General features: G+C 42.0%; 1 protein-coding gene across 5 annotated transcripts in view; it reads right to left on the reverse strand.

The window, feature by feature from the left end:
* LOC143296874 (uncharacterized) overlaps positions 1–20,850 on the reverse strand; it is a 110,974-nt gene that overhangs the window by 41,385 nt on the left and 48,739 nt on the right. For all 5 annotated transcript variants that reach the window (XM_076608851.1, XM_076608852.1, XM_076608853.1 and 2 more), the window contains exons 20-28: positions 20,272–20,543; positions 18,056–18,211; positions 13,962–14,244; positions 11,206–11,367; positions 10,426–10,709; positions 9,240–9,429; positions 6,132–6,174; positions 5,092–5,201; positions 1,114–1,195 (exon numbers count right to left, since the gene is read on the reverse strand). In XM_076608851.1, coding sequence (XP_076464966.1) covers positions 1,114–1,195; positions 5,092–5,201; positions 6,132–6,174; positions 9,240–9,429; positions 10,426–10,709; positions 11,206–11,367; positions 13,962–14,244; positions 18,056–18,211; positions 20,272–20,543 — 1,582 coding nt within the window. The remainder of the gene's footprint in view (positions 1–1,113; positions 1,196–5,091; positions 5,202–6,131; positions 6,175–9,239; positions 9,430–10,425; positions 10,710–11,205; positions 11,368–13,961; positions 14,245–18,055; positions 18,212–20,271; positions 20,544–20,850) is intronic.

Genomic DNA, 20,850 nt, shown 5'->3' on the forward strand with positions numbered 1-20,850 from the left:
AGGACCCTTTTTACCCCGCCATCAAGGCAGCCATACTCCCCTGTTCACCCTCATGTACACCTGTGGGCTTTTACCTGTAGGACCCTTTTTACCCCGCCATCAAGGCAGCCATACTCCCCTGTTCAACCACATGTACACCTGTGGGCTTTTACCTGTAGGACCCTTTTTACCCCGCCATCAAGGCAGCCATACTCCCCTGTTCAGCCACATGTACACCTGTGGGCTTTTACCTGTAGGACCCTTTTTTCCCCGCCATCAAGGCAGCCATACTCAGCTATTGGAGGTGTGCATGCTGGGTATATTCTTGTTTCCAGGGATTACAGGATCTTTAAATGCGTATATGATCTTCTGCATGCATATACACACAAAGGGGGTTCAGGCGTTAGCAGGTCTGCACATATGCTGACCTGGGAGATCGAAAAAATCTCCACCCTTTACCCACCAGGTGCCGTTACCAAGATTTAAACCCAGGACCCTCAAAATGAAAGTTCAACGCTTTAACCACTTGGCTATTGTGCCTGTCTGGTCTTGTAATAAAATAGTGTAAATGTGAGATAGTGGACAAATGAAAATAGCTTAAAACTCAAAGAATGAAACTAATAATCATGCATTTTTCTTTGTTTACAAACATCGAAATTTCCAAGTTTTGAAATCAGATCGTTCAAAACTAAATAGCAACTGAACTTGAAACTGCTGGTTATATGTACATGTATCTCTATTTCTCCTTGTGCTCAATACACAACTTCCAAGTCTTGAAATGAAACCAGTTTCAAGCAGAAGTAAGGGTTGGGTAAGGTGCTTTTAATCAAGAACACAAGTTTCATGACTTTAGGATGTGCATTTTCAAAATTTGTGAAGGTTAGGGGAATAGTACTTAAATCAGAATAAGGAGTTTATAAATTAAAGCTATTCCACAATATATCAAGCATACTGCTTACTGAATATGGTAAAAATCTGTAGAAAACAATACCATAATATGATACTCTGTACTTTTTAGATGTGCTTGCATGTGTGTGTGTGTGTTGTGTGCCTCTATGTATATATGCCTCTGTGTGTGTGTGTGTGTGTGTGTGCAAGTACATGCGAATTTGAGCATGGCCAGACATTACTTACTTGTTGCCAATCCCGGTGTTCAGACCAACGAATTTGGCAGGATAGAAAAACCCGTCCTTCCACCGACACATAACCCGAGCACCTGTTGAAAAAAAAACAAATTAACAAAATATATAACAAGGATCTATCAAAAGCTAATTAACAAAACAAACAGTAAAAATCTATGAAACCCTAATTAAGAAAACATGGTAACTATCTATGAAAAGTGAATTAACAAAACATAGATTGACAATCCATGAATAACTGCCTCAACATGTAAACAGTGCACAAGCCAACTATCAGACTTTGAATGCTGGCATGGTTTAGCACAGTTCCTGACTCAGGGCGAGAACAATTCCAAGATAAGCATTATAGAAAGGGTACAAGATAAGCGTTATAGAAAGGGTACAAGATAAGCGTTATAGAAAGGGTACAAGCATTATAGAAAGGGTACAAGATAGAAAGGGTACAAGATAAGCATTATAGAAAGGGTACAAGATAGAAAGGGTACAAGCATTATAGAAAGGGTACAAGATAAGCGTTATAGAAAGGGTACAAGCATTATAGAAAGGGTACAAGATAGAAAGGGTACAAGATAGGCATTATAGAAAGGTACAAGCATTATAGAAAGGGTACAAGATAAGCATTATAGAAAGGGTACAAGATAAGCCTTATAGAAAGAGTACAAGATAAGCATTATAGAAAGGGTACAAGATAGACATTATAGAAAGGGTACAAGATAAGCATTATAGAAAGGGTACAAGATAGACATTATAGAAAGGGTACAAGATAAGTATTATAGAAAGGGTACAAGATAAGCCTTATAGAAAGGTACAAGATAGAAAGGGTACAAGATAGACATTATAGAAAGAGTACAAGATAGACATTATAGAAAGGGTACAAGATAGACATTATAGAAAGAGTACAAGATAGACATTATAGAAAGGGTACAAGATAGACATTATAGAAAGGGTACAAGATAGACATTATAGAAAGGGTACAAGATAAGTATTATAGAAAGGGTACAAGATAAGCCTTATAGAAAGGTACAAGATAGAAAGGGTACAAGATAGACATTATAGAAAGGGTACAAGATAGACATTATAGAAAGAGTACAAGATAGACATTATAGAAAGGGTACAAGATAGACATTATAGAAAGGGTACAAGATAGACATTATAGAAAGGGTACAAGATAAGCCTTATAGAAAGAGTACAAGATAAGCATTATAGAAAGGGTACAAGATAAGCATTATAGAAAGGGTACAAGATAGACATTATAGAAAGGGTACAAGATAAGCATTATAGAAAGGGTAATAGAAACTTAGCTTCCCTACAAAGAATTTTGTCAGAAGGTCCCACTATCAAACAGCAATGAAGCTTTAGCGGAACCAATCTTTCTGAACCAAAATTGGAAGTAAGATTTTATCATACAGAAATTGGATGGAAAAGGGGGTCTGGAATATTTCTCATCTAGTGCATGGGGACAGTAGTTTCCTTTCCTATGAAGATTTTAGTCAAAAACATGGAAATTTAACACATTTTCTTACTTTAAATGGTTGCATAAGGTCAGTTAGAAATTATATAAAAAAAGATTAACATTGAAATTGATAATGACAGAGCTTTACAGACGAGAAAATCATTACAAATGATATATTCTGTGAAGAAAGGAACAAAAGTTCGTTACGACACTTTAGTTAAAAATAATATGACCCCTAAATGCTGTAACAAAAAACGATTTGTTGCAAATGAACATTAACTGGAAAAGGAACAAAAGTTTATTACGACACTTTAGATTAAAACAATATGGCCCCTAAATGCTGTAACAAATGGAACGATTTGTTGCAACTGAACATTAACTGGAAACAGACATTTCACAAAATACACAAAATAAGTGATGTAAACTTAAAATGGTTTGAAATAAGAATAGTTTATAGGATTATTTCAACAAACAGATCTCTGAAACAGATGAATATCTCTGATAATGATAAATGCAGCTTCTGTGGATCACATCCAGAGACCATTGAACACCTTTTTTGGAGATTGTGAGATTGTGCAGAGATTTTGGACTGCTTTACAAACTGATATTAATAACAAATGCAATAATGTATACAATGCCCAATTATGTGAAGAAATGGTTTTATTCGGAAACTCGCACACATTTGCTACAGATGACATTTTTTATTTTATTATTTTACTTGCCAAAAACTTTCCGTACAAATGCAAATTCACTAAACAATCACTACAACTCAATGCATTTAAAACACAGCTCAGATACACATACAAAATCGAAGAACATGCATCTTATATACTAATGAACCATCATGCTTTCCGTACAAAGTTACCTTCCAATCACGGAAACTGTTACCTAATCACAATTTTGCATGTTCCATAGTTATCATTCTGTATAATAGTCCTTACTTGTACTAGCAGGTTTCTATTTATTTTTTTATATTTATTCATTTATTTATTGTAAAACAAATTATTGTTGTTGTTGTCTTTACAATGTAAACTACAAGCTTTCTTTTCCAATAATGTAGAGGTGGTTTACTCCTTGCTCCTCATGATGATATTATCATGCTACCACTCACTTTCGCCTCATCCTTGATGCCATTACTGTAACAGTTGACATAACTGATGCTATTGCTATGTTACAACTGGTCTTTTATTATTAATATCATCTTAAATCATCATGATTACTGCAATCAATAATGTGTAAACATTGACTGATTGAATGATTGAACAAGTTTTGTTGTTGTTGTTGATGTTGTTGTTGCTGCTTTTTTAAAATATTTTTATTATTACTTTTGATTTTGTTTTGTGTTTTTCTCTCTAGTGGATGCTACTGTTCGTTTTATATTGTTTGTTTCATGCTGTTCTCTGTATTGTAAACATGTCTTTGCAATTTTTTTTTCAGTAAAAAGAAAAGAAAAGAAAAAAAGAAAAAAGAAACTTAGTTTCAATCACAGATGAAAAATTGAAACTGAAACCTCTCTCACAGCAACAATGGCACAGTAATCTTCTTCTGCCTCTGAGACTAAACACCCAATCATATCTACTACACACATTTTATGTACAGGACTATTTTCACCCCACACTTTTTACCACACCATTTAAACAGCCAGACCTTTATTTCTTGGGGTGTGCGTAGTGCGTATGTTAAAGTTTCCATAACCCATGTATCACTGACACAGACTATTACAGAGTGTAAATGACGTTCTGCAAGTGTACTGCCACTAACAAGATCCAGGCACAAGTGTACTGCCGCTAACAAGACCCAGGCACAAGTGTACTAACAAGACCCAGGCACAAGTGTACTGCCACTAACAAGACCCAGGCACAAGTGTACTGCCACTAACAAGATGCAGGCACAAGTGTACTGCCACTAACAAGACCCAGGCACAAGTGTACTGCCACTAACAAGATGCAGGCACAAGTGTACTGCCACTAACAAGATGCAGGCACAAGTGTACTGCCACTAAAAAGACCCAGGCACAAGTGTACTGCCACTAACAAGACCCAGGCACAAGCAGGTGTGCACGCATCACTAACACAGACTTTGGGATTGCTCAGGTGTGTATTTGATCTTCTGCATGTGTATTCCCATTCAGAGGATTCAGACACAAACAGGTGTGCATGTATTCTGACCTGGGAGATCAGAAAACCTGGTCTCCACCTTTACCCCACCTGGTGTCTCAACCTGGATTGGAACCAACAATTTAAAGTCCATTGCTCTGGCCGCTTGGCTACCATGCCCACTACATGCCAGGAACCTTCAACCATGTTGTTTGTGTGATCAGTATCAAAGTGGCAGCAGTGTGTGTGTGTGTGTGTGTGTGTGTGTGTGTGTGTGTGTGTGTGTGTGTGTGTGTGTGTGTGTGTGTGCATGCATGTGTGCAAGCGTACGTGTGCATACATGTATGTGTTTGTCTATGGGTGCACTGAATAAACAAAAATACTGCAGCCTCTGTCCAGGATAAACAGAAACCAATCCCTGTACCTATCTCCAGCTTGCTTGAAGTTTGAACTGTCACAGGAGTGGTGTCCCTTTCTGATGCCTCCTGGGAGCTCTGCTGTCTGACGCTGGATGACTTCTTTGGTGAGGGGGCACTGCCAGTGACGTAACAACACATTAACACATTATATGTATTTATGTATGTATGTATGTATATATATATATGTGTGTGTGTGTGTGTGTGTGTGTGTATTCACGAAAAACATACAAACAAAAAAAAAACTATTATATATACATATATCGATACTGACATATACATGTATCAATATCCACCAATACTACAAATCATCATGTGTGCTAATTCATCTGGAGAGAAAGTGCTGCCAATGACGTTGCAACACTAACAACACACCATCATGTGTGGTCATTTTTCTGACAAGAAAGCACTGCCAATTACCTAACAATAACATAATGATTTATCATCATGTGTGGTCATTTTTCTGACATAAAGCACTGCCAATTACATACAATAACATAATGATTCATCATCATGTGTGGTCATTTTTCTGACAAGAAAGCACTGCAAATGACATACCAATAACAGAACATTACATTATCACATGAGGTTATTTCTCTGGCAAGGAAGGGCCTTGAACTCTAATCACTGAATCAAAAGTTCAAAGTGTAACCAATCTGACTATGACACTTCCCTTGCTAAAACTACAATGCCAATCTTACCTCTCCTTCTGTTAACAACCTTTTTTCTTTCGTTTAAAAAAAAATCATATCAAAAACAATTACCAGCATGGCTGTGTCTTATGTTACCGGCTTCTCTTTTTGCTTACAATCAAGTGCTTATTTTTATTAATATTGGGGGCAGGGGGTTTGGGGGAGAGGGGGGTGGGGGGGGTGGGGGGGGAGTGTTGCTGGATGTTTAAATCCTTGCCTCTCTTCATCTTTTTCATATGCCTGTTCTTTCATTTTTGTTCAGTAAGTCTATCTAAGCATGTGACTTTGTCTCCCGGAAAGGGCATACTCTTAAAATATGGAAAGCAGCCAAACACATTCCAGATCCAATGGCTTACCTTGTAGGTGCGGTCTTTCCAGAGCTGGTTCCTGATGCAGAACCTGTATAGACACGCACAAAAACACACAAGTGAACAAACATTTTTATAAACGACGCACTCATTTTAGTCAAAGCTGTGGCACTGGATAAATTCATATATACAAGTTGTAACATCCACACTTTAAAAACCAGCTAAGGGTGAGACATATGTATAAAATAATCTTTAAACTGATAATGTAGTGATAAATAAAATATTTTTTTAATAAAAAAAAAAAATCTATGGGAAAAAAATGTATAGACAGATAGATACACACACACACAATAAAAACAGGAAGGATAGGCATTCATACTTTTTGGGCACATAATGCACAAAACGTGTAGCTTCTGACACATCTTTTTTCCCCAGTAAAGAACCTGTATTCTAAAGAACCTGTATTCTGAGGTTGTATGTATCCTTGCTCACTGTGTAAAACTGTGTCCTAAAAGTGTCGACTTACCAGGAGCCCAAATATAACCAGTCATAGTATCTGTAGTTTATGTCAACGATCAGTACAAATATTATTAGTCACATAGTATCTGTAGTTCATGTCAACGATCTGTACACACATTATTAGTCACATACTATCTGTAGTTTATGTCAACGATCTGTACACACATTATTAGTCACATAGTATCTGTAGTTTATGTCAACGATCTGTACACACATTATTAGTCACATAGTATCTGTAGTTTATGTCAATGATCTGTACACACATTATTAGTCACATAGTATCTGTAGTTTATGTCAACGATCTGTACACACATTATTAGTCACATAGTATCTGTAGTTTATGTCAATGATCTGTACACACATTATTAGTCACATACTATCTGTAGTTTATGTGAATGACTCGTACACACATTAGTCAAACAGCATCTGCAGTGCATCTGAATGACTCATACACACATTAGTCAAACAGCATCTGCAGTTCATGTGAATGACTCATACACACATTAGTCAAACAGCATCTGCAGTGCATCTGAATGACTCATACACACATTAGTCAAACAGCATCTGCAGTGCATCTGAATGACTCATACACTCATTAGTCAAACAGCATCTGCAGTGCATCTGAATGACTCATACACACATCAGTCAAACAGCATCTGCAGTGCATGTGAATGACCCGTCCACACATTCCCCACAACATGCTTTGTTGAGATATCACAAGCCCTGAAATAACCTGGATTATCACAAGCCCTGAAATAAGCTGGATTATCATAAGCCCTGAAATAACCAGGATTATCACAAGCCATGAAATAACCAGCCCTGAAATAATTAGGATCATCATAAGCCCTGAAATAACCAGCCCTGAAATAACCAGGATTATAATAAGCCCTGAAATAACCGGGATTATCACAAACCCTGAAATAACCAGGATTATCATAAGCCCTGGAATAACCAGGATTATCAAAAGCCCTGGAAAAACCAGGATTATCACAAGCCCTGAAATAACCAGGATTATCAGAAGCCCTGAAATAACCAGGATTATCATGAGCCCTGAAATAACCAGGATTATCAGAAGCCCTGAAATAACCAGGATTATCATGAGCCCTGAAATAACCAGGATTATCATAAGCACTGAAATAACCAGCCCTGAAATAACCAGGATTATCACAAGCCCTGAAATAACCAGGATTATCACAAGCCATGAAATAACCAGCCCTGAAATAATCAGGATTATCATAAGCCCTGAAATAACCAGCCCTGAAATAACCAGGATTATAATAAGCCCTGAAATAACCGGGATTATCACAAACCCTGAAATAACCAGGATTATCATAAGCCCTGGAATAACCAGGATTATCAAAAGCCCTGGAATAACCAGGATTATCACAAGCCCTGAAATAACCAGCCCTGAAATAATCAGGATTATCAAAAGCCCTGGAATAACCAGGATTATCACAAGCCATGAAATAACCTGGATTATCATAAACCCTGAAATAACCAGCCCTGAAATAATCAGGATTAACAAAAGCCCTGAAATAACCAGCCCTGAAATAACCAGGATTATCATAAGCCCTGAAATAACCAGGATTATCACAAACCCTGAAATTACCAGGATTATCATAAGCCCTGAAATAACCAGGATTATCACAAACCCTGAAATAACCAGCCCTGAAATAACCAGGATTATCACAAGCCCTGAAATAACAAGGATTATCATAAGCCCTGAAATAATCAGGATTATCAAAAGTCCTGGAATAACCAGCCCTGAAATAACCAGGATTATCACAAGCCCTGAAATAACAAGGATTATCATAAGCCCTGAAATAACCAGGATTATCAAAAGCCCTGGAATAACCAGGATTATCATAAGCCCTGGAATAACCAGGATTATCATAAGCCATGAAATAACCAGGATTATCGTAAGCCCTGGAATAACCAGGATTATCATAAGCCCTGGAATAACAAGGATTATCATAAGCCCTGAAATTACCAGGATTATCACAAGCCCTGGAATAACCAGCCCTGAAATAACCAGGATTATTCATGCAACACCTACACTTCATATACAAGACCTGCATGCACAAAGACATGTTCAAGTGAAACGTGCAGCAGACACTGAACATATTTCAGACAGAAATTACATTCAGTAACACAACACCTTCAAGCTGACCCAGAGACCAACACTGTGTGCATTTCTCCAGATGCATCTTCTGGGAGTGTTAGTCAAATTTACAGACCAACACTGTGTGCATTTCTCCAGATGCATCTTTTGGGAGTGTTTGTCAAATTCACTGACCAACACTGTGTGTATCTCACAGCCTTGTTCACGGTGGGATATGCTCTGAGCACACAGCCTTGTCAAGTGATCCCAACCTTAACGTGGCCCACAACATGTCTTCATCACCCCCCTCAGCATTCAACATCAAATGACCCAAATTCTGGGCCATAATACTCTCTCTCTCTCTCTCTCTCTATATATATATATATATACACACACACACACATATATATATAAATTATGATAAATAAATAAACAAATCAAAAAATTTTTTTTAAATTAGATAAAATAAATCATGAAATGGAATAGAATAAACAAATAAAAAAACCAAAAAAACCCAACTAAAACAGCCCACTCACCCTGGCTCTTCTTCCTGGTGCCAGACATCACCACACTGAACCCGCCGCTCTCCGTGCCGGGCAGGAAACTCTGAGACTCTGGAGACGACCTCGCCTTCATGGTCCGTCGGTTCTCCTCCTGACTGGAATCGGCCGCGGCACACCGTGTGGCTTTCCTGGAGGAACGCGTTGTGGTCCCCGTCGTCTGCTTCTGAAACGTGCCAGCAGGCCTCATTGTGTCAGACAGTAAGTGAGGAACAGCAAGAGAGAGAGACGTTCAGTTACAAACAAGCAACGCTATTCTGTGTGGCCCACCTATTACAGTGTCTGCCAGTCGTAATTTGACAATGTCTAGCGACTCTAGCCTTCAGAAACTGACAGGTGCAATAGCTGATTGGTTAGACTCTCAATCTGACGGTCCTGGACTTGATCCTACTATCAGCATATGGTGGGTAAAAGGTGCAGAATTTTCCACAATGCACACATTCAAAGATGCCACAGCCCTGTCAAGTGTTTATAGGAACAATCAGGAAATTTGGTAGGAACATTTTGAATCTGGTAGGAACACGCTGACTCCAAGCCACATCAAGCAAAGAGGCTGTTTGACCCAGACGCAACTTGATTTAGCCAGATTCTCTCTTGTTCAGGCAAACGATCCAGCTGACTGGTCCACTCTATGCTTTGTCAATGTAAACACCCACACAATTAGCTGTGCATCATCCCGTGAGACCAAGGTTAGTGGTGACTGCCCTGGTCTCATTATCAATTGGTCTGTGTCTCTTTTGTCATTCATTGCATTGTAATCATGTGTATTGTTGAATAATTAAGATTATTTAAACCAATTGGTCTGTGTCTAGTGCTGACTGCCCTGGCCTCATTATCAACTGGTCTAGTTTAGTGCTGACTGCCCTGGCCTCATTATCAACTGGTCTAGTTTAGTGCTGACTGCCCTGGCCTCATTATCAACTGGTCTATGTCTAGTGTCTGGGTAATGTCACGACAGGAAAGCATGTCACCTTGCTATGTAGTCGTAAATGAACTTGTCAGAACAATTCTGACATGGCGTAATGTCAGAACAAACTGTGTTTGAGGGTAACAAAATATGGCGATATCGTAACAGTTGGCATCTCTGTACATTACATACTAACATCACCAGCTGTGAAAAGATGATACGTTCAAGCACACACACACACACCCCACTACTCACCAACTGACTTCCCTCATCAGCTGTGGGAGGCACCATCCCAGATGATGACGATGACGATGGCGCAGCCTGCAGAGGCTGCTGAGCACACGGCACATCACTGGACGTCTGCTTGTTGTCGGCACTGTAAAGCGCCTCCGACGCCAAGCCGCTGCTGGAACTGGTGACAACTGCCTCCAGTCGACTGTCGTCACGCTCAATGGCCGACTGGTCAGGACTGATGAAGCTGATGGCGGGTGACACACCCACTGACGATCGGCCGCCCAGCGAGTGCTCCCCGACCGGTGCTGGGACATGAACTGTCAGAGTCATCTCAGACACTTTGGATGTAAGGGTTCCAAATGACTATCGCACGAATAGGTGGTAAAAAAAAAGAAAAGAAGTCTTTTTAAAAACAGAAGATTATTGCAGAAAAGTTATTTCATAATAGTAGTCTCCCTTATGATCGACTTGTTAGATCAACATTACCGAAAACCACTTTCATGAAAAAGAAAAAGAAAAAAAAAAGGCAGTATTCTGAACACAGTGTAAATGATTTGCAGTTTCTTTTTCAGTCTGCTCATCCGAAAAAAGTAATTTTGCCAAAAATTTTCATCCGCCTTGCATCACACATTGTTAACACACAGCACAAACACACACACAAACACAACGCACATACAACACACAGCAGGAACATGCACATACACACACACAAAAAAAACCACACACACAACACATACACAGAGTACACAACACACACACACAGAACACACACACACACACACACAAGCTGTGTTCTGTTACCATCCATATTTTCAATGACAGAGGCAGGGCCAGACTGCTCTCCGCTAAGTCTCCATGGAACGCTGGTGGGGGGTCGGGAGGAGGATCTGGTGTCCATCAGTCGGGAGGAGGATCTGGTGTCCATCAGTCGGGAGGAGGATCTGGTGTCCACCAGACTGCTCCCTGTAAAAGCATCAGGATATAACTTTCTTTTTTATATATACATACTTTCTCTTTTTATTTCCAAAAACAAATTCATATGTTATATTTATGGCATAAGAGAATGAAATAACAAATTCATATGTTATATTTATGGCATAAGAGAATGTTTCTGTTTTAAACAGAAAGAAAATAAAAGAAATCACGCACACACTTTCCACATAAGTAAAGGGACAATAGGGAGAGAGAGACAGATGGGGGGGGGGGGAGAGGACAGAGGAAAAAGGACAACTGAGAGACAGACAGACAGATGGAAAGAGATCAAACTATGTCATCATCTCTCTCTACTTTAAATCTACTTTAAACGTATCAAGAAAGTTATTTCAAATAACCAAACAGATGCAAATGTATAAAGAAGAAAAAGCAAAAGAAATTTTATTTCTGTGAAATGGAAACAACTTTCTACTGAATAGTTTTGTCTCCAAAATCACCTTCCTTAGCTGTTTGTTGTGTTGTTTTTTCTCACCAATCCACTAAGAAACAGAACACCATGCCAGTAACCCATGTCCCATCACCAATAAAGCTGTGAGCCCCAGTACAGACAATTCAAATCCTTATCTTTTTTTTTATCACCCTTTTTTTTTTCTTTTTAAAGAAGTGAAATAATAAAACTTCCTTCATATGAAAATTATCCCTTTCTTGAAAACTTTAACTCTGCACAGAACCCCCCCCCCCAAAAAAAAACAAAAAAACCAAAAAAAACCCAACTCACCATTTTATTTTTTCATTTATTTACACAAAACATCGACAGACAACCCTGTTGAACCCCTCCCCTCACAAAAAATATATATAAATAGAAAAAAAAACCTGCCTACCTATTAAAATAAAAATAAAACCTTTTACTCAACACACACAAAAAAGCACCCCCCCCCCCCCCAACACCCCCAAAACAAGCCAATCACTAGTTTAATTCTTCCTTTTACACACAAAACATAAACACCTACCACTACTGAAACCATCCCCCCCACCCCCCACCCCCTCACACACACAAAATCTATAAAAAACAAAACAAACAACAACAAAAACACAACCTTTTACTCACCATACAAAAAAAAGGCCCCCCCCCCCCCATCACCCCACAAGACCCCAATTAGTAGTTTAATTCTTTCACTGACACACTAAACATCAACACCTCCCTCTATCAACCCCCCCCCCCCCAACACACACACATACACACACAAAATTCTCCACCCTAAAAAAAACAACAACAACAAAAAAACACTGTAAACTTCCCCTCAACAAATCCATAAGGAACGCTAACACACACATCCCACAGGGACCCCACCCACACCACCCCACCACCACAGGGACCCACCCCACCCCTCACCACCATCCTCCACAGGGACCCACCCCACCCCTCACCACCAACCTCCACAGGGACCCCCCCACCCCTCACCACCAACCTCCACAGGGACCCACCCCACCCCTCACCACCAACCTCCACAGGGACCCACCCCACCCCTCACCACCAACCTCCACAAGGACCCCACCCCACCCCACCCCTCACCACCATCCTCCACAGGGACCCACCCCACCCCTCACCACCATCCTCCACAGGGACCCCACCCCACCCCTCACCACCATCCTCCACAGGGACCCCACCCCACCCCTCACCACCAACCTCCACAGGGACCCACCCCACCCCTCACCACCAACCTCCACAGGGACCCACCCCACCCCACCATCCTCCACAGGGACCCACCCCACCCCACCCCTCACCACCATCCTCCACAGGGACCCCCCCCACCCCTCACCACCATCCTCCACAGGGACCCACCCCTCACCACCCCTCACCACCAACCTCCACAGGGACCCCCCCACCCCTCACCACCATCCTCCACAGGGACCCACCCCACCCCACCACTCACCACCAACCTCCACAGGGACCCACCCCACCCCTCACCACCCCTCACCACCATCCTCCACAGGGACCCACCCCACCCCTCACCACCACCTCCACAGGGACCCACCCCACCCCACCCCTCACCACCACTCACCACCAACCTCCACAGGGACCCACCCCACCCCACCCCACCCCTCACCACCAACCTCCACAGGGACCCCCCCACCCCTCACCACCATCCTCCACAGGGACCCACCCCACCCCTCACCACCAACCTCCACAGGGACCCCCCCACCCCTCACCACCATCCTCCACAGGGACCCACCCCACCCCTCACCACCATCCTCCACAGGGACCCCCCCCACCCCACCACCATCCTCCACAGGGACCCACCCCACCCCACCCCTCACCACCATCCTCCACAGGGACCCACCCCACCCCTCACCACCATCCTCCACAGGGACCCACCCCACCCCACCCCTCACCACCATCCTCCACAGGGACCCACCCCACCCCACCCCTCACCACCAACCTCCACAGGGCCCCCACCCCACCCCACCCCTCACCACCAACCTCCACAGGGACCCCACCCCACCCCACCCCTCACCACCAACCTCCACAGGGCCCCCACCCCTCACCACCCCTCCCCACCCACCTCCACAGGGACCCCACCCCTCACCATCAACCTCCACAGGGACCCCACCCCACCACTCACCATCAACTTCCAGGGGGATGGCGGAGGACAGTGGCACTGGCGGGGGCAGCTCCAGACCGGAGATGCCAGAGCCTCCCCGTTCCAGACTGGAGAGGCCAGAGCCGCCGCGCTCCAGGCTGCTGGAGTGGCCAGAGCTGGCCTTGTTGGAGAGGGAGGAGCTGGAGATGTCAGCCAGGTCCCCAGACTCCAGTGTGCTGCCGCTGCGGGATGGGGAGAGGGAGGAGGAGACACGGCGCTTGTACGTGTGGTTGATCTCCTCCATCAGCTCTGGCTTCCCTTCTTTCTGTTGGGGGGACATGGGTTGGTTTGCTTCTGTTATTATTCGTCTGTCATTATTATTTCTATAATCATTATTAGGTTAAAGGTTAAAGGTTGTACGTGTGGTTGATCTCCTCCATCAGCTCTGGCTTCCCTTCTTTCTGGTGGGATAAGAGTGGGGTTTTTTTCTTGCTATTATTATTCATCATGAATGATGAATGATGTGGATACGTATGCAGCTCCTATCCTCAGTCAGTGACCAAGCTCTGAGCATTTTACAAACTCGGGGTAATTTGCACAACAGGCTGCCTGCCTGGGCAGAACCGACTGTTGACTGTCATTGGGTGTTCATCATACATTTCCTTGTCATTCAATACAATTTCATCTATCATTATTTCTATAATTATTATCAAGTTAAAGGCTGTATGTGTGCTTGATATCCTCCATCAGCTCTGGCTTCCCTTCTTTCTGTTGGGACAATGGTTGTTTGGCTGGGTTTTTTTGTTTTTTTCTGTTATCATTCGTCTGTCATTATTTCTATAATCATCATTAGGTTAAAGGTTAAAGGTTGTACATGTAATTGATCTCCTCCATTAGCACTGGCTCCCTTCTTTCTGGTGGGACAAGGGTCAGGTTTTTTGTTGTGGTTTTTAGTCTTCCTGTTATTATTAATCTATAATTATTTCTATAATTATTATCAGGTTAAAGGTTAAAGGTTGTACGTGTGGTTGATCTCCTCCATCAGCTCTGGCTTCCCTTCTTTCTGTTGGGATGATAAGGGGCCCATTTTTTTTCTTCTTTCTTTTTTTCTTCCTTCTGTTTTTATTCATCTATTATTATTTCTGTAATTCTAATCATTATCAGGTTAAAGGTTTGACGTGTGGTTGATCTCCTCCACCAGCATTGGGTCCCCTTCTCTCTGTTGGGACAAGGATCAATTTGTTTGTTTTGGGGTCAGTTTGTATGAGTTCTTTTTTCTTTCTATTATTATTCATCTATTACCATTTCTATAATCATTATCAGGTTAACCCTCAAAGTGCTGGATATAATAAAACATACATACAGAAATCATGCTTAAAACAAAGGGATAGTTTGCCTCCGCTACCTGTGCTCTGATTTGGGGCATTTGTATGCTTATCAGTAAGAATAAATAGGTAAACCTATACATTTTTGGAAAGTAGAGTGAATGAAGAATCAGATAAAAGTAAGAAAAAGGCTGTACCTTGTATGTAGTTGGAGATATTCCACAGGATATAATCAAAAATTCTGCACACTTATTTTCATAAAATGTCAACCACAATGTTTATAGATATTTTCACGTCTTTTACAGAGTAAAAATCTCAAAATTGGCATTAAACTGTACAAAAAAATGTTCTGGCTGCAGAATCATGATATGAATATAACTGAAACAATGAAATTATAAGCATTGTGTTCTTTGTTTGAGACACACCCACCAACGCCACGCGCGCACATCTACATTATGCAATCACAGGCAAAAACAGAAATAAATGTTTTCTTTTAGCTCATGTTGCTTTCAAAAGCAGCAAGAATGCTTTAAATCAAAATAATTCTAGCTTGATTTGGTCAAGATTTCGCAACTGATCCATGCCTAACCCACTTTACTACCCCTCCCCCCCCGACCCCCCCACCGCCAGTTTTTGTAGCTGGAGACACAAAACTTAATGAACAACAAGCAAGCCAGCATGCCCAAGTGTCAAAATAACAAAGCCGTTTTCACCAGAATCCCTGTCAGCAAACGAATCATCACTGGTGACAAGGAAACTCATTTCCTGATCTTTGTCAACTTCAGTGTCACTCATTGTTTACAAAAATACGGAGATCTGGACTTGTAAAATCAGTCAAAGTTTGTGCAAACACAAGCAAGGAGGCATTAACACCAGAACGAGGCAGTTTTACGAAGGCTACCGAGTATAGGATTTCGGACCTTACGTAAACAAAGCCATGATCATGGCCCATCACACTTCACAGGGAACGCCATGATCATGGCTCATCACACTTCACAGGGAACGCCATGATCATGGCTCATCACACTTCACAGGGAACGCCATGATCATGGCCCATCACACTTCACAGGGAACGCCATGATCATGACTCATCACACTTCACAGGGAACGCCATGATCATGGCCCATCACACTTCACAGGGAACGCCATGATCATGACTCATCACACTTCACAGGGAACGCCATGATCATGACTCATCACACTTCACAGGGAACGCCATGATCATGACTCATCACACTTCACAGGGAACGCCCATGATCATGACCTATCACACTTCACAGGGAACGCCATGATCATGGCTCATCGCACTCTCCAGGTTAAAAGTTATTAAAGGTTGTACGTGTGGTTGATTTCCTGCATCAGCTCTGGCTTCCCTTCTTTCTGGTGAGGGAAAAGGGTCAGTTTTTTTCATCATTGATTTAATATTATCCATCTATTATTATCACAGAGGCAGGTTGTTTTTTTCTTATATTATTATAAGTGATCTGTTATCATCTATTATTATTTCTATTATTGTTACTGGGTTAAAGGTTGGGAGCATGTGGTTATTCTCCACCAGCATTATCTCCCCTTCCTTCTGCTGCGTCAAGTGTCACTTTGCTTTTCTTTTCTTTTTTCTTCATTTTTCTTCATATTCATCTTTTATTACTATCTAACATTTCTTCTCTGTTTGTGTTTGTCATTTTTAGGGGAGAGGTTGTACATGTGGTTGATCTCCTCCACCAGCATTGTCTCCCCTTCTTTCTATTGGGACAAGGGCAGTTAGAGTTTTCTTTTCTATGATTATTATTCAACTTACATCTATCATTATTCCCATTATTGTCATTGGGCTTCAGGTTAATAGTCTGACATGTGGCTGATCTCCTCCACCAGTGTTGTCTCCCATTCTTTCTGCTGGGACAAGGGTAGTTGTTAGGGGAGGTCATTCTTTTATGATTTAAGGTCCATCGTATAGTATCTTATCTAATGTATTTATTATCATTTTTGTTTATTTTCCTAATGATTTAAAATGCAGCAAAGAAATGTAGGGAAAAATAATATCAGCACTTTTACTTATTTTCTTCAGCACTTCAAAAGATTCAGAATCCAATTCTGGTTGACTTCCACCCAGCTGTCACTGAAAGGGCGTCAACTCTCACAATCCCTGTTTACTATAGAAACGTTTCTACAGCCCAAACCACACATCTCAAAACTGCTTCCACTTTATAAGGCCTCATCTACCATGTTTGGATGAAATATACAATGAGTGTTAACACTGCATGGTAAGGCCTCATCTACCATGTTTGGATGAAATATACAATGAGTGTTAACACTGGATGGCAAAGTGGCTGTATGAATCACATACAGCTTTCAAAACTGTTCATATGCTTCCCGTAGGTTTGTCGGTACAGAAGTATTTGAACTAAAACTGATCATTTAAGTAGTAGCTTCTCCCCAGAAGCAGTCAATGCAATGTCTCTTGAACCAATTCTATGTGATTAAAAAAGAACTGTACAACCAGCATCTATAATATTGGAGACATGAGGTGGATTTCAAACTAAATTCTTGCCTATCTGAACCACTGAAATATATATACAGTTACAAAGATTGCAATTCCTTCCCCTTTGGACAAGTGAGTCACAACAATATGTGTTGTCGTGTAGCTTCAAATATATTTCATACTTTCTCCTATAGGACTCATGCATGCACGTGCACACACACACATACACACACACGAACATACGCATGCAAGCAATCGCGCACACACACACGCAGACACAAACAAGACACATGCACCCACCCACCCACCACACAGCCAGTCCATATACCCACCACAGATATCTGTTCATGCACAATGTTGCCGTCCTTGTCGATTCTGCGTACCACGATCCTCTCCTTCACCAAACGCATGATGAATTTGGTGGCCTCCGTCACTTCCAGCAACGTGTCCGACGACTGTGAGTCTGAGTAACTCTGCTCCAGACTGAACTGTAGTACAAAGCAAAAATGACAACTGGTAGGAAAAGGAAAAAGGTGTGTGGCTGTCTCTCTATAAATATGCTCTGTGTGTGTGTGTGTGTGTGTGTGTGTGTGTGTAGAGGATGAGGTATGTGTGTGTATGCATGTCTACACTGTGGGAGCAACGGAAGATTGGAACGTGTGCGTGTGCATATAAGGGGGGGTGGGGTGTGTGTGCGTCGTGGAAGCTGCGATATGTAGCCTAGAAATGAGAGAGAGAGAGAGAGAGAGCAAGAGAGAGATAGAGAGTGTGCGTGTGTGTGCTCACAAAATTTCAAGCACATAATTTCCAGCAAACAGGATTACTGAATTTAAAAAAACAAAAAAACAGAAAGAGCCCCAGGCAACCCCCTACCAGAGAAGAGTGACAAAAAAAAAGAAAATTTCTATCACAGAATTTCAGGTGGGGAAAGTGAAAGAGCCCCCCGCATCTGCAAGGGAGAAAGAAAAGAGGAAAATTTTTGCCGATTTTACTGAAGGTGGGGAAAGCACTGGTCTAAAAACAGGTGGATAACGTATGCCTTCTTTGAGCCCATTTGCCAACTGAACCCAGGGCAAGCGTTCAATCAGCCATTTTGCCACTCATGTCAGTACAGCGCGAAGCGGTGACTTCATATGTGTAGCCGAGCGCTCAGCTGGCTACGATGACTGCTTCACAGCAAGCTTTCACTTGTTGACGGCGTTGTTATGCCAACCATCCTGTGTGTGCCTCCACAGCAAGTTTGTACTACATGTTGCCACACTGTTTTCCAGTGATAACTTTGGTAAATAAACCATTAGCAGATTTCAATCAAGACACAACATTTGAGAAGTTGTGGGGACAAGCATAACACAATTTCATTGAAGATACACGGTTACAGTTAAGAAACTACTGCCATTAGTAGACAACTTCTCAACGGACTGACAGCTGGATATGAGTGTCAGTATGGCGTCCAGTTGACTTCAGCTTTCCTGGCCAATGAGCTAGCCATCTATTTTTGGATCAGTGTAGGGAAACTGAACTTGCCACCAGCAACCCAATGGGAGAGAGAAAAGAGGAAACTGGGACTGACAGTGTGCCAATCAAGTTTGAACTGGGCTCACTTTTGGCCTGATTATCCAAACAATCGCTGCAGTCTTGTATCCTGTTTGAAAACATGGTTACATGCAAAGACAATGAGTCAACGAAAGGACAGAAAAAGAGAAAAATTGAAAACACTTAGTGTAGGTGAGGTAAGAAAAACCAAGATGGCTGTCGGAAAAGTGGGCGGTACTTCCCATAATGCATGGGAGGTAACTTACCAAGGGAGGCTTTTAGCTGCAGCTACTTTCACTTTCTCCGTATTGCAGACCAGTAGTTTGGACAGGACAGGAATCCAGACCCCTGCCATAGTCTGCATCAGTGGGTCACGGTAAAGTATGTGTAATTAAAGAAGACATTTCTGGCAGATTTTACTGAAGGTGGGGAAACTGAAATGGCCCGCAGCATCCCCGTGGGAGACAAACCGACAGACAGAAAGACGGACAGACAGACAGATGGACAAACAGACAGATGGGCAAACAGAATGACAGACAACTGACAGACAGAAGGACAGACAGACAGACAGAAAGACATACAGACGGACAAACAGAAAGACAGACAACTGACAGACAGACAGACATACAGACGGACAAACAGAAAGACAGACAACTGACAGACAGACAGACAGAAAGACATACAGACGGACAAACAGAAAGACAGACAACTGACAGACAGACAAACAGAAAGACAGACAACTGACAGACAGACAGACAGACATACAGACGGACAAACAGAAAGACAGACAACTGACAGACAGACAGACAGAAAGACATACAGACGGACAAACAGAAAGACAGACAACTGACAGAAACAGACGGACAAACAGAAAGACAGACAACTGACAGACAGAAACAGACGGACAAACAGAAAGACAGACATAAAGAAAAAACAAACAGAATGACAAACAGAGAGACAGACAACTGACAGACAGACAGACAGACAGACAGACGGACAGTAACTTCGCACGCACAGGCAGGGGAGGCGAGTCGATCTGCACCACACTCCCAAACTCCACACTCTTCCTCTTGCGCAGCTTGTCACTGTCCTGACTGGCCCCTCCTGCCCCCGCCCTGCTTGTGGAGGGCTGGGGTTCGGGTCTCTCCACCGCTGGCTGAGTGCTAAACCTGGTGAAGGGGCCTGCTGCTGTCTTCTCACTAGCGGTGGAGATTCGAACCGTGGACTGGTGTTGCATCGACGATGGGGGTTTTGGTGGGTTCATCTCTGTGCTTACTTCCGCGTTATCTACATGCAGAGAATTAGTCACATTGTTTAAAGTTGTTTTTACTTTAATCTGTTTTTTGTTGTTTTTTTCACAAACGCATGATTTCAGTTTCAATTATTTTGTTCAAGTGCTCGTGTGGCAACTCACTTTCTCAGGTTAAGCTTGCATCATCATTTATCAGGAAACAAACGCCACCTCCTAATCAGTCTTTTAGGTACACTTGCTAAAAGCATGTCCAATCAAAACAAATACAACAAACAAATCCACAAGGCTTCACATACATCGCAGTCAGCAGATACCTTCACACAGTCATAATAACCTCCTGCA

This window comes from Babylonia areolata, chromosome 22 (assembly GCF_041734735.1).
Source record: "Babylonia areolata isolate BAREFJ2019XMU chromosome 22, ASM4173473v1, whole genome shotgun sequence".
Classification (NCBI taxonomy): Eukaryota; Metazoa; Mollusca; class Gastropoda; order Neogastropoda; family Buccinidae; genus Babylonia; species Babylonia areolata.